Source organism: Scomber scombrus, chromosome 19, assembly GCF_963691925.1.
Source record: "Scomber scombrus chromosome 19, fScoSco1.1, whole genome shotgun sequence".
Taxonomy (NCBI): domain Eukaryota; kingdom Metazoa; phylum Chordata; class Actinopteri; order Scombriformes; family Scombridae; genus Scomber; species Scomber scombrus.
Window position 1 is genome coordinate 5,660,742 of NC_084988.1, and position 14,497 is coordinate 5,675,238.

The 14,497-nt window shown below is 37.1% G+C and overlaps 1 protein-coding gene across 1 annotated transcript; it reads right to left on the reverse strand.

Moving 5' to 3' along the window:
* Window positions 1-1,698: 1,698 nt before the first annotated feature.
* Window positions 1,699-14,294, reverse strand: plekhd1 (pleckstrin homology domain containing, family D (with coiled-coil domains) member 1). The gene is made up of 13 exons (XM_062440122.1): window positions 14,140-14,294; window positions 12,118-12,211; window positions 11,894-11,983; window positions 11,530-11,606; window positions 10,988-11,079; window positions 10,844-10,896; window positions 10,154-10,248; window positions 9,976-10,069; window positions 8,968-9,161; window positions 7,240-7,372; window positions 4,954-5,098; window positions 3,511-3,660; window positions 1,699-2,042 (listed from the first exon to the last, which is right to left on the reverse strand). The coding sequence occupies exons 1-13, from the start codon at window positions 14,292-14,294 to the stop codon at window positions 1,885-1,887; spliced, it is 1,530 nt and encodes a 509-aa protein (XP_062296106.1). The 3' UTR covers window positions 1,699-1,884.
* Between the last annotated feature and the right edge of the window lie 203 nt (window positions 14,295-14,497).

A 14,497-nucleotide genomic window follows, 5' to 3' on the forward strand; every position in this document is an offset into this window, starting at 1 on the left:
AAGGTTATTTCACACAATTTAAAAAAAAATTGAAAGCTTTACTTGACAGTTCCCCTCAGCTTTTTTTAGCTTAGGATACTACCTTCTCAGCATCAAACAGCAATCAGACACAGTCAGCAGCTAGCTGGTGCACATAGAGCATCATTTAGCAGCTGAAGAGGCAGATATTTCCCTCAGGAGTTTGTAGAGAGAAAAAACAAATCTAAAAGGAGAATGATTATTGAACTTACACATGCTGAATGTTAATGTTGCCCCGAAGCTGCTGGGTGTGTAAACAGGCAACAGTTCACTAACAAGCTCAATATATCAACTTAAACGGTGATGAGATTTAAATGTAAAGTGGCCAGCATATTTGTTACTGCTGGTTTAAATTGTCTTCGAAGAATGTATTTAAAAATGAATTGAATCGAGTCTTCACCTGCATTGTTTATTCATCACTTTATTATTTTATGTGTTGCAGGTCCTGGAGCTGAACGAGAGCTGGTGATGTCACCCACAATCCTCTCCGTAGTAACTGTTCAAGTGTATGTCAGTTCAAACTCTCCTAATGGAAAAACATCAAAGTTTTTGTTCATTTTTAACTCGTCACAGTGCCATCTATTGTGCTGCTGAGAAGAGGAAGTGAGGCATCTGACCCAAATATGAACCGACTGCCTTTTACCTGCATAAATGAAATGAAATGTACAAGGTTCAAACGCAGCTTTATTAGCATCAAGGCATGTTGTTCACTCCATAATATGTTCCTTATTACCTTACCCTGACACGTGGGCTTCTTTTCTGTTATCATTTGTACATTATCGTAAAAATGCTTGCTTCAGTAAATGAAATTGATTTGCTTCGTCGAGGACTTATTTTCACATGTAGCAATAATGAAACGGTCAAAGTCGATATCAGAAACATCTGTGAGTTCATTGTTTCCATCATACCTCTGTTAAAGTAAATGACACAATCTGTGCATACAATCAAAACCAGAATAATAAAAACAAACATTTTTCAAGATGGATTTTCATTGTCTGTCATCTAAACACACCACAAACTCAATGTACAAAGCTACAGTCTGCTATGTGTTTTATAGTGTCCTCTGGCATCGCACCAGCTCTGTCTGGAGTCCCAAAACCAATGCAGACGAAAGGTCTAACATGACTCAGTAGTTTAATTAGGATATTACTGTAGCACGACGATAAATCTGAAGGTTTGTTAGTTCATAAAGTGGCTGCAAACCTTTGCTGTCACCTATATTATGTTTTAATGGGTTTGTCTGGTCTTTTTAATGGTCAAGTCTGGTGCTATTTATATATTTTTGCTGTCAACTGATCCCATGAAAATAACAATCATTTCCTGTGTATCTAAAGCCTGATAAACCCCCATTATTGTCCAAAAACACAGAGGTTAACATTAACACGGCAACTGTAGTTGATATCTCAAATTGATATCATGTTCACTGTCCTCAAGGTGCAATTATTCAGTGTATCAAATCTGCAGCTCAAAATAGTCCCCAAAGGATGCACTATTTACTCCTTACTGAATATCATTTGCTAAAAACTACAGTGGCTATAATTAAAGATTTACATCTTCAGAAGGAACACGTGGACTTGCGGCTGAGTACAACAGACCGGCCGAGAAAGTCAAAGTATTGAGAGCTGGACGAACAGGTCGTTATTTTCTGGTCTTTTTTTTGGTCCATTAAACGTAATTAGTATTTTTAGCTTATGATTGCATCTATAAATGCCATCAAGTAGATAACTGTACATTCATCTATTTTAATGTTGGGATGGGGATCAGGATATCTGGGTGTCACAATGACTGTGAGGTAAAGTTAAGGACCATTTCTCCTCAGGTAGGACTCTCTGTCTCTCTGTCTCTTTTACCTCGCTCTCTCTCCTCTCAGTCCTCAGTTTTGTTTGTGGCGTCCTTGCGAGTGATGATCTCATACACGCTCTCTCTGAAGACGCTATCAGAGGTCAGCCGCCGGGCCGTCTCCCTCAGCTCCTCCATGCTGCTGTCATCAGCGTTTGCTACAGCAAATGACTTTGAGTGTTTCACTGTAGAGAGACGTTAAAATGGGGAAAGCATATTAATGACTTTGACTCTAACGGGGCCTTTTCTAAAAGAGCAAAAGAAGAAGTTAACATATATGCTCTTCCTTTATTTTTATCATTATAAATTGAATATTTTAAGTGTTTTGGGCTGTTAATTGGACTTTATAAACAATTTGAAGACATTTTTCTCTGTTGTCTGACATTTTATAGACTTAACAATTAATCATCAAATTGATGACGTATGTGTCACTAATATCTCTCATCCATATACTGCCACTACAGTTTAAACTAGTTTTAGATAATACTGCTATTACAACTAAAACTGTGCTGGAACTACTGTTACTACAACCACTCTATGAACTCAACAGTATTACTACTACTACTATATTTAGAGAGAATCGAAAGGCTAAAATGTCTAGTGTGCAGTAAAATGCAGGGTAGCACACTCTTGAGGCTGTGCTAAAAGTCTAGTGTGCAATGAATAGTAATTAGCTAAAGCTTAAAGCTTATTTCCTTTGTGGTCCTCTAGGGGGGAAAAGGGGGGTAAGATGGCAGATATTCAAGTCAGGCAAGATCAGTTAAAGCATGAGCTGTAACACTGCACAATCAAACAAACCAACAGACAAAGACAACAAATTAAATAATTTTAAAAATCAAAACAAACTTTTCTTTACTAAGAGTTTAAACCCTCTTTCTGTCTGATGTTGCTTCAGAGAACTTGGAGAACTGTTCCAGAGAACTGCAGCTGTGTCTAAAAATGTGTTTTTAATCTAAAAAGACTTATATTTGCTATGATTAGTTATGATGAGCTCTCTGAAGACTGAAGTAATTGGTTAATTAACTGGGAGCTGTATTCTTTATTATGATGCAAGTGAGACCTAATTTAGTTTAAAATATTCTTCTTTCCACCCTAAAATAAAAGAAACTTTGAAAATATGTGCAGGGAGGAAGTTTGAGTATAACTCGTATAAGCTAATTTAAAGCAGTCTGCAGCTTGTTTTTATACTTTATGTTATTTTTTTGAGAATTAGGTATGGGCACCTCAGGATATATATGTAAGAGGGCAGCTTTAGGACCAGCAGGCACCTGGAAGAAAGAGATATCAGTTCTTTTGTTTGCTTGAATTTGATAAATAAACCTTGAAACTGAACTCATACTAAAACTCTTAACTACAACCACCATTACTACTGTTGCTACTACTCACAATACATTACTGCCAGTACAACCATTGTTACTCCCACTAATACTGATGCACCTGCTATTCATAGTATAACAGCTACAATCTAACATTTATAACAATGACAGTAATCTAAACCTTATTTGTTGAGCATATTTGCAAACAGCTCAATCGACTCGTTTCAAAATGTGGACGAAATTTTGCTGGAGAGCAGCAGAAGGAACATAAATGGATTCAAGCATTAAATATGCATGTGGTGAGTTCGTGCTGTGATCATCAGTGTGTCATGTACACACTTACACCAGTGGCGTCTGGAGGCTCTCCTCTGAATTCGGCAGCTCTTGATTCTGCGTGCAGCGGCTTTGTGGAGATACACAGCGTTCTTCATTATCGCTGGAAGCTTCGCCTCGATCTCTGCGGCACAGATACACTCCTCGAAGAATTCTGGTTCAACACACACATCATAAAGATGGGTTCATGTTATTATAGATTTCTTGTTCTTATTATAGAATAGTTTCATGTAACACAATCTCAAGTAGCCTGACAGTTTTTAAGTGGTGTTTATTTTATAATATGTGTTAAGGTTGTATGTCAGGGAAAATGTTGATCATATTTTTTAAGTTTATAAGATGTTATGAGGTATTTGTAATGTTAATACATTTATATGAGCATCGTGTTTACATTGTTATCTGCTGCAGATTTATAAAGATTAACGTTAAAGAACTGATACAGCACATGAAAAAAATTAGCAGGAATAAAATTAGAATGTCGTTTTGTTTCCCATTAGTTTATGTGTGTTGGAGCTTTCTTTCTACAAATTTGGTCCACCAAAACATTTTTTTATATAATATATAAAGTACAGTATCAGGCCGTGTGAGGTGAATATTAAAAGTGAGACAAAGCAGTATCAGGATAACAGTAGTACAGTTATCTGAAAATGAATATCTTACTAAAGTATTTAGAATCTCAGGATATTTAATAGTTTTTAGTATTTTCCTGGAACAAAATGACTTAATAAACTGACTTATTAAAAGCACTAGCTCACATTAAAAGTCAGACTGTGACTGTAAAAATATTTAGTGGTTATAAAATATTTAGTATAATGTAACATAAGAACCATGAAAATGTAAAATTATTATAAAATCTGAATGTTTCACTATTAAAATGTCAACTGCACGGTTATATAAAGACATGAAAATTATAACATTTGAGTACTAGTTTATCAGAGCTCTTCTTATACTGTCACATTTTAAACCATTTCTAATTAATTAAATCATAGAAAACTAAATTCAATAATATCATGTTGGGCTTTCTGAAGGATCCCTGAGTAAGAACATAAAACACACACAGATTATACTGATATCTGCAAACTGTTATTTTTTCTGAGAGAATTAACATGTAATACCAACACTGCCCAGAGGATGGCAGTCACACAGGAATCAGAGGTGAAGGATCAGATCAGATTAAACTCTGCAGATCTGCACTAATGTGTGTGTCTAAGTGTGTTTCCATCTGTCTGTATATGTACATAAAAGATCAGTATGTGATTAAATGTGCTTAAATGCACATTTATGCATGTGTTTTTTCATACATACACAAAAACAAACCTTTTTCTGAACCCACATGACCCACTGGTGCAGTCATATTTATTCCTTCTCGCAGGAAACTAAACGCAGTCCTGCAGCACATACAGGCTCTAACAGCTGCAGACAGATCTGTGTAAAACTGACTACTCACTCCTCAGGTGAGTCACGTCCCCCTTCATCTTCTCGTCTCTCTCTATGGTCCGCTCCACCGAGTTGAGGCTTTTCTCCAGGTCCTGCAGAGCCTCCTCAGCCTGCTTCAGCCTCTTCTCAAGCTCCACCCGAGACTCTATCTCTGCCTGACACACACAGGAAACAAACAGGATGTGTGTAAAAATGTATTTGAGCAATTAAGAAGACGGAGGAGGAAAAAATTTAAATTTAACAGTTTAAAGAGGTTATAGTGTGTTGACAATAAACCTGCTTTATGATGCTATGATGACGATAATAAATCGTTATTTAAGTGGAGTATAGAGCATCCTGTGATTGTCTGAATGCGGTTCAAGAGGCTCTCCCACCTGACAAGCAAAAATACTCCAGAGGGAACACTAAAAACTTTGAATTTCACAATAAACATACAGAATAAATATTGATTGTTAACCTTATTATAAAAATATTGCTATGTACACTATTACCATCTGGTAAAACGCTGCTAAGAACACAAGTATTTATAGTAACCTGCAAACATACAGTGGAAGAAGCCCTTGGGGTGACTGGTTAAACTAGTCAGTTGAGGTTTTGGTATTTGCCTAAGGGCACTTCAGCAGGACTTGAATTTGTATCTTGAAATGTTCATCTGTGTTTTGCAAGTCTGAGAGCTGAAGAGGGGAAGAAAGGAAGGAAAACAGTATTTTTGAGCAGATGTGAAGGAGTGATGGAGACGGAGAGGGAAGTCTTTTCATACAGAGAAAGTGGATGAGCGTTCGTATTCCAGTAAATGTGATATTAGATCTTTGTGTCAGAGAGACTCATCTCATCAGACCGGGTGTGAAAGATGAGCTTGATTCAATATAGACTCACAGGTCAGTGTCTAAACACTAAACCTCATAGAGACTGAGGACAATCCCCTAGGTTGTGTTGTTAAAACTGGGTGTTAACAATTAGAGAGTTTAAAAAACTGCATTGCAAAACCAATCCAAAGTCTTTAGGGTGGTCCTTCATACCGTGGTGACTCCATTAAAATTAGCAGTAATTATAGTAGTATAAGTTGTATTTTTTTGTTAAGTATTTTCATATTTATTTAATTCTTTATGTGTTGTTGTCAGTTTTAACAACAGTCATGTTAAGATTGATTATTTTATTCTATTCTCATTTAAATTATTTTAATATCTATGTGTGCAGCCTCGTTGGGGATTCAGCTGTATTCCATTGTGCAATCCTGCGTTATATAACGACCCTAAAATGAACCTTCAAACATTATTAATGTTGCAGGGTTTTGGTATTATAAATATTCCAATATTTCTCATTGTTTTCTTGCTCCTGGCTTGCAAACTTAAAACGGTCTGTTTTTGTTTTTTTGTTGTTTTCTTTGCTGAATTTCCCTTTAAATTGTTGTTCTCTCATTGCTATTTTTGGAATTAGCTCTAAGCTGCCGGGCCTTACAGCAATAAAGGCTGATGTCTTAGCTTTTGCATCCCTGATTGCACACAGAAAAATGTTATTTTACTGGAAATGTCCTAATCCTCATCCTCTTCCTCCTCCCCTTCTTCCTCACCCCCCTCCTCCTGTTCCTCCTGTTCTTCTTCCTCCCTTGTGGCTTAAGGATCTAATTTCATTTTCACCCTTGAAAAAACCCAAATACAGTCTTTAAGAGGATCAACAGCACAATATCATAAAAGATGAGACCTTTTATCTTCCTTATCCTATCTTCATCATTGTATGTTAATTCCTTGCTTTCATTTGAAATTCTGGATGATGATGTTGATGTTTTTTGTGCTTTTATACTTCCTCTTCTATAACTGTCAGTTATGTTCATATATTTCGTAAATCTTCTTATTTCCATTTTTCTTTATTGACTTTAAGACTGCTCGCATGTGAGCAGGAGGTTTTCTCTCTGTTGTTCAAAACTATTCATACTGTATATAATACGGGTACACTCGGTTGCTTATGTAAGTGTTACTAGATCATTTGTGTTCCTAATAAAAATATTAAAACAATAATATATCCACTTGTGCTTTTATGACAAATGTTAACAGGGAATAATTGTGCCTACGGAAGCAATCACACTGCAGTAAAAGTAAAAATTTCACTTTCCCTGCATTTATATGCTCATATGATGACAGAAATGTTTCTTTTGTTTTAATGGTAAGAAATAAATGAGGATATTTTCTTCTGCAGCCATATTTATAAACTGAATACTGTGTTGACCTCTGAGTTGCCATTGAGCTGTGTTTTGTTGCTGTGGCTGCAGGCTGATAGCAGCTGAGTCATGCTGTGTTACCTTGAGCTCGGCCTCAGTCTGACGCTTGTCTGCGGTGAGCTGAGAGAGCGACTGCTGCAGGGTCCGGGCCTGAGACGAGTAGTACTCCCTCTCCTGCTGCAGGACTTTGGCTCGCTCCTCAATGCCCACGAGCCTGAATGACACAAACACAGTCAGAGGGGAAACAAACAACAACACACAGAATACTGCTGTCCTAGTTCTGCCTGTTTAAACCCCTTTTAAAAACCAAACAAGATTAAAACGATGCTGTTTTGTTGCAGAAAAAAAAGCTGCAACAGTGGATTTTCAGACACGATGAATACAGACATACCTGTAAGGTCACTTAAAGGCAAACTCAAGACAGCTTTCTTTTAAAGAGGCTGGTTAAATTAACATTTTGCTGCTTCTATTTAATTAACAGTATGATATTTAACTGAGATTCATTTAATTCAATGTTTTAATATAGTTGGATATCTGGATGTTTCTATTTTTGGCTTTTAAAACTTTTTCTTTTGCAAATAAATAGTGAGCTTTGCATGAAGCAAAAGTTCAAAACAGGAAATTGACTCACACACACTGTCTGTAATGATGATTTATTAAGTAGATATGTTTTGGTCAAGCAACCTTCATCAGGCATTTCATGCTTTTTTATGTTCTAAACTACAACCTTTATTTAACTTTCAAATGTACCTGCTGGCTTATTTTTTGTTGTAGTTGTTTTCTGTGAAAGTTTCAAATACAGGAAAGTCCCAAGTTGTATGGATAATATATGTTTCTATTCTATTCTAATGTTTATAGTGTGAAATATTATTATTATTATAATATAATTTAAAAAACAAAAAATATGACTGAAAATATTAAAATTATTCACAAGCAGGTAATTATTAAAGCCCCCCACTACTCAAAAACTAGTTTTCCTGCTTGTTCCTTGAGTCGAATGTTTGAAGGCTGTTTTAACATTCATCTACTAAAAGAGGAAAGTTTCTCTGGTCGGTACAAACAAGCATGATTTGTGACATCAAAACTACTCTGTAATCTACTTACGCTCCTCCATGTATGTAAATGAGGTCAGCGAAAAATGAGTAACCTCCAATATAACAGCCTCCAAACACACCATAGCAAACCACTAAAGAAGCAACAAAAACAACAAAAACTGAACATTTTAACTCGTACTTATTGTAGGCATAGTGTACTCTGATGCAGGTGATGTAAAATGTATTGTGTTTGTTTGTATTTTTCACCCCAGCTGTATCTGGCAGATGACCGAGTAAAGTGAAGGCAGAGCTCATAGGAACACAACGTTATGGGTCGTATATTTCAGTGTTCATAACACAACATTATTGCTACACAGTCGATAGCAGCTGCCTGTAATATCCCACTTACTGGTGCTGATCAATGAGCTGGTTGTTTAGGGATCAATACACATTTCCACTAGTAGTTACATCCTCTGTGCCATTAACATAGAGGCTCACCGGAAAGGCCAGAGTGTTTGACCCTTTGGATGCCAAAACATGATCACAGTGTAACTTCTTGTATTACTCTTTAGCCCTATAGAATAATTGTGTCATCACACATATAATAAAACATTTAGGATGTTTCCAGGAACTAAAGAAAGCAGGATTCTTTGTTTTTATTATGACGCTATGATGATCTTTAAAGGATTTCAAACAAACGGTTGATAGATTTGTAACCTAATGTGAAGAAATGTAATTAAAACAGTCTGAAGTCTGTTTCTGAGGTCTCACTCACTTATCATCAGCCTGCTCCTTCTCCTTCAGCAGGACCTTCATTTGCTCCTCGATGTGCTGCAGGTCCTGCAGCAGGTCCAAGTCTCCGACCTCCGAGCCGTCCTCAGACTTCCTGCAGGTTTCCTCCTCCTCCTTCTCCTCCGGCTCCTTCACCCCCAGCAGCTCCAGAGTCCTCTGTTTCTCCTGAGAGAGATCCTGCAGGACCAAAACTCAGGAGAATCAGACCCTAATAAATCTTCTCAGCCTGAAATGATTTAATTTGAACTGGTGCCAGATGGGAGTTTTAGTGCTGCATATTAAATATAGTGTAATAATATCACATTAACAGGAAGTTGAGCACTCATTCACAGCCTTATAAAAAAGTACTTTGATGAGAAACTCAAGGTCCACTTACTGACAATGCAGTTGAAATCTTTGGAAAAATATGACACGTAAAAGTTTTTTGTCATATAAATCGGAATGTTTGACATACATTACGTAACATTTATTAATAAACAAAAAAAACATAGTTTAAAATTTTAGGAAATTAATGAAGAAATAATAAAGAGCTAGATGAGAGAAATCAAACCATGATCATCATGTCTTTGTGTCAAATACAGAGCTGCAGTCTGGAGACAGTTAGATTAGTTTAGCATAATGACGGGAACCAAGGGGAACCAGGGAACTATTCAATTACTTTACTTTTACGTTTGTTCCTCTCACATTTGACTCACATCTGACTGATGTTTTTCCATTTGGCTCTAACTGCCTTTCATTGTAGTTATTATCATTATCAATGTTATTACATTAGGAGGATAATTGAATTAACAACCTGATGGGTTAGTTACATAACTTATTACATCAGCAGCTGTAACATTGCAGGGTCAGAAAACGAGCAACTGACTCTTTTCCAACACATCAATAAAGTTGTCCTTGTTCACGCTGGTTTACACATGTGCACACATCAGCGCAGCAGTCGTTGGATGAGTGACAAGTAACTTTTATTTCTCACTAAATGTTTTTTACTCACCTCAATGGACTTCTGCAGCATGATCGTTAAACTGCTCAGCTCTTCTTTTTCACTCTCCACCCCTTTCAGGGACTGAGCGGTGCCGTCCAGATCTCTGCCAACAACACAAACATAATTTACAGACTGGTACAGTATCATTATCAGTACTGGTGAACATTAATGGAAAATAGTTAGTTACAGTTTAATTTGCTCCTGCTCTGCCTTCAGCTCCAGCACAACCTCCTCAAACTTCATTTTCTCCTCCTCAAGAATCTGGTTCAGACGCTCCAGCTCCTGAACACACACACACACATACACATACACACACACACACACACACACACACACACATACACACACACACACACACACACACACACACACACACACACACACACACACACACACACACACACACACACACACACACACACACACACACACACGTTTGATGGCTGGAAAAACTGTTTTTAAGTTTTATAGACCAAAACGATTGATCTAAAAATTAATCAGTAGATGACTCAATAATGAAAACAATAGTTGCAACTCAGGATGAATATTTACTTGTTTGTCCACAGGTCAAATGGCTAGTGGATGTTAACATTTTGCCAGCCACTCAACAGATTATGGATTGTTTTCTTTTTGCTGGTGAGTGAAACAAATCTCCCAGCCAGTTGCATTATTTACCAGCATTTGGCTGGTGCTAATTTTGTGCCCTGCAGCCCTCATTTTTGCACATAAATATTAAACATCAAAGGTCAAGGGACATCATACAGTTCAATTGTAAAGAAATATCCAAAGTTCATTACAATTTCTTAATTCCAAGGACACAGAAAATTTAAAAACACAGTTGCTGTTATTTGTTATTATCAGTAAAGAAAGGTCGCACCTCTCTCTGTGCTCTTTGATGGCTGAGCTCCTCGGTCTCCTCCATCAGTTTATCTGGAGAAAGAAAACTATTTCAGATAATCTGCCTCAGCATGTTAAACCTACAAAGAAGCTCATTTAATCAGGTGACCCTCCCCTCATTTACCCAGGTACTCCTGCTTCTCCTTGGCCAGCTGCAGCCCCTGAGCCTCCAGACTCTCGATCATGGCCTCCCCCAGCTGGGCGTTCTTCCACGTGCTGTTAGTGAGAGACAGAAATTTTAGCAACCAAGGGTTAGGTAAGTGAATGCATTTTAAAAAACTGTAGTTTACAAAAAGGAGTGTGGTGTAGTTGTTAATTAGCAAAATAAATTACTCTTTACAATTCTTTTAAAGACAAAAAATCTGAAATCTCTTTCATGGGTCAAACTACATAATAGCATATTAGATGCTTTCATGTCCTAAATATTGATTGTTAAATACAAAAGTACTTCAGAACAAAACTTCCAGAAAATGTGTATAAAATTAAGGGACCCGTAAAATAAAGCCTTACCAAAAATTTTTTTTAAATCCATCATCAATTTGTCCGGAAGCACTGTTACAAATAATACGCTGTTGTGCCAGTTCTAGGTTCATCAGGCCTTTATCTTTAATATGTACATACCAAACCTCATATAAAAAGGATCATTTGTGCCAAGTATATACTCACACTTTCCCTGACTCCTGGAGCATCTCTATCCACTGGACCTGCTCCTCCTCAGACTCAGCAGCCAGGACTATGGTACCCTGGGAGGGCAGATATACAACATCAGCATATATTCAATAATGGGCTGAGGCTATTAAATAAGATGGTGAGTTTCCATCTTTGGGCTGCTGAGATTGATTTCAACTTAGCTCTGCAGGATTATGGCAGAGTATTATACTTCAAATACAACGCCATTTTTACATAAATGTGTTGGTTTGTGTCTTCTGGTTGCATCTTTATGCCAAAGACTGTCTTAAAAATATGTTTTATAACCTGAGTAAAGCTGATAAATGTCTGCAGTGGGTGTGTAACAGGATCATTTTCTTACAGAGAAGTCCTCCAGGTTGACCACGATGGCGAAAGGCATGCCCATGTCCTCGTTAGCCGACACCAAACATCCTCCTAAAGGAATGACTCCCTGAGACCGAAGCACACGTCACAGTTATTAACATTGTTGGGATAATCTTGTCTAATGAATGAATTATTGACCCTGACTGTTCACTAAAGCAAAAAGTGACTTAAAACAGCATCGTCGAGGATGCAGCAGCTCACCTTAGGGTGGATGTTGAAGTACCTGTTGGTCTCAAAGTTTCTCTTCTCGCTCTCTGCATAGTAGAGTAAGAAGCTGTCTTTGATGATGAAGAATCTTTATACAGAGGAAGACAATGAAAGCAGCAGTGAGTCAATCCTGTGGGGCTGAAAGGAACCAACGTCTGCCGTTGTTCTCAACACAAATCTGATGAGCAGGTAACTTTTTGGGCTAACTTGATGATGACACTGATGCACTTTAGTCTATTATAAAAACAGTATTTGAATATTCTTCACTTGATGGAGGGATAGCATATATTTGTTCAGTCTTAAATAACAAGTGACAATCACACAGTCATCAGTCTGGTCATTACAGGGAGGGATGATGAATCTCTAGCATGAGTTTAAATGTTTAACAGTAATTAAAGGTCCACATTTCTAAATGTAAGCTACAGTTACAACATAGACTGTAACACCAGTGAGATCAAATCCAGTTATCCTTATAAATTGTACCAATTAAGCTATAAAAAAAGAGTGCTGTATCAACATCATTGGTGCACAGTGATGTCAGTTGTGCTTCTCATTACTAGGTGATGTTATTTTGCAATTTAAGGGAACTTTGGAAATAAGTAAACTTGAAAACTAATAGAAATTTTAAAAAGTGTGTGAGTGAAATACTAGTTCCAATCCACACTAAAAGTTAGGGGACTTGTTTTTAAAAGGTTAGGGACAAGTTTTTAAAAGAAAAGTCCAATTCTGTCTGAGATATCATGACTTTTAGTTCCTAATATGAGTCAAACATCAATAATGCTGCAGCCTACATTCCTCATAATGCAACTCAATCGCATCTTTCTTTTGGCCATCTTGCCTGTTAAACACCCTCATCTTTCCAACTCCATGACTCCAGTTTGTAACAAAGGTTTTATGTCAAATTAAGTCTCAACTAACTCGAGATAACATCATCACAAAAAATAAATGCCTTCAGAGCCCTAAAAAAGACATTATAGCTGTTTTCATAGACTAAGTAGTTCCCTCCATTATGAATAAACTGATCTTTTATGTGTTAATGGTTGTTAAATATGCAGCTATATTTAGACTGAAGTCATTTAAAATCTTTCTGAGGGTCACACTGGTTGGCAGATTTAATTCACATGACTGCCTGTTTGTTTGTTTTGGGGTTGTTGGGTTTTTTTTATAAGCTGGTGACACCAACAACTACCACTAAATCATTAAGCCCGACCATTTCCAGTTTGGCACAGGAAACCAAATGAGCACATACAAACTCTATTGACCTTTATGACACAAGCAAAAGAGAAAGGATACGAAGATTGAGCAGTAAATGGATTTTCTGGATCCACTGTGTATTGTCGTTTTAACGGTTATGTAAACTAAGAGCATTATCATGACATAAGGTACCAATCCAGGCATTTTAATATCCAAATATTCACTCCTAACACAGCATATAGTTGCATTGGGATGTGACAGTGACGGTGGATAAGTATATCCAGTTGTTATATAAAGTGAGAAAATAAAATAAATATCTGAAGTTCATCATTCACAAACCTTAATTATTAATCAGGATTTTACTGCCATAAGAACACCATCATTTTCCGTCATTTGTGATATTTTTTTAAGAGAAAAAATTACTTTCAGCAATAGTTATGAAGCAATTTAAATAGTTTTTGCTTTGAGAAAAATAGAGTGATGATATTTTATATTTCTTGCATTTTATATTTCACTTGTCAAATATGTTAAAGCAGTTATTAACTTTTTTAACATTTTCACTCCTTGAATGGAAAACACGACAGTTCAATAAGAATAATCTGCATTTTTGTCCCCATAAAAGGGAAACTACAACTTTTCAGGAACTAAAAAAAGCAGATGTCCTCTAAGCTTCATCATCCTGCATGTTTTTAAAAGTTCATCTGAAAAGACAGATTAAAGGTTTCATAAGTTGTACAGAGGCACAGTTTCTTTCCTAAACCAACAGACAGAACTATGTAAAGCTACAGATGAAGTTACAGGCGTGTCCCACCTCCCCCTCACCTGCGGGACCACTTGGCCGACGGGCGTCCGAAGGGCCTCTTCCACAGCACGCCGTGCAGCTGCACTTTGGTGCTAATGTCCAACACTTCAGAGTCCGACTGCTCCATGGACGTCCAGGGCGAGAGCAGAGAGTTTCTGGATGAAGATGAGAACATCCTCTCTGGCTTCCCCAACCCTGGGAGGTGGGGCAACAGTGAGGAGGGAAAAAACAACAAATAAAACTATCAATAGAACTAAAAATAAAAAAAATAAAAAAACTCAATATAGTCACTCAATAACAATTAGCCCGATAAAACCCGATAACACACACACAGAGGTGCATGTACAGCTGTGAGGAAGTAGCTGCCACTAAAAGTAG

Coding starts and splice junctions, on each gene's coding strand:
- plekhd1 (XM_062440122.1), bottom strand. CDS start 14,294: ATGTTCTCATCTTCATCCAGAAACTCTCTGCTCTCGCCCTGGACGTCC. Junction 11,607..11,893: donor TCAACCTGGAGGACTTCTCT/GTAAGAAAATGA, acceptor CTGCCCTCCCAG/GGTACCATAGTCCTGGCTGC. Junction 10,070..10,153: donor GAGCAGGAGCAAATTAAACT/GTAACTAACTAT, acceptor TGTTGTTGGCAG/AGATCTGGACGGCACCGCTC.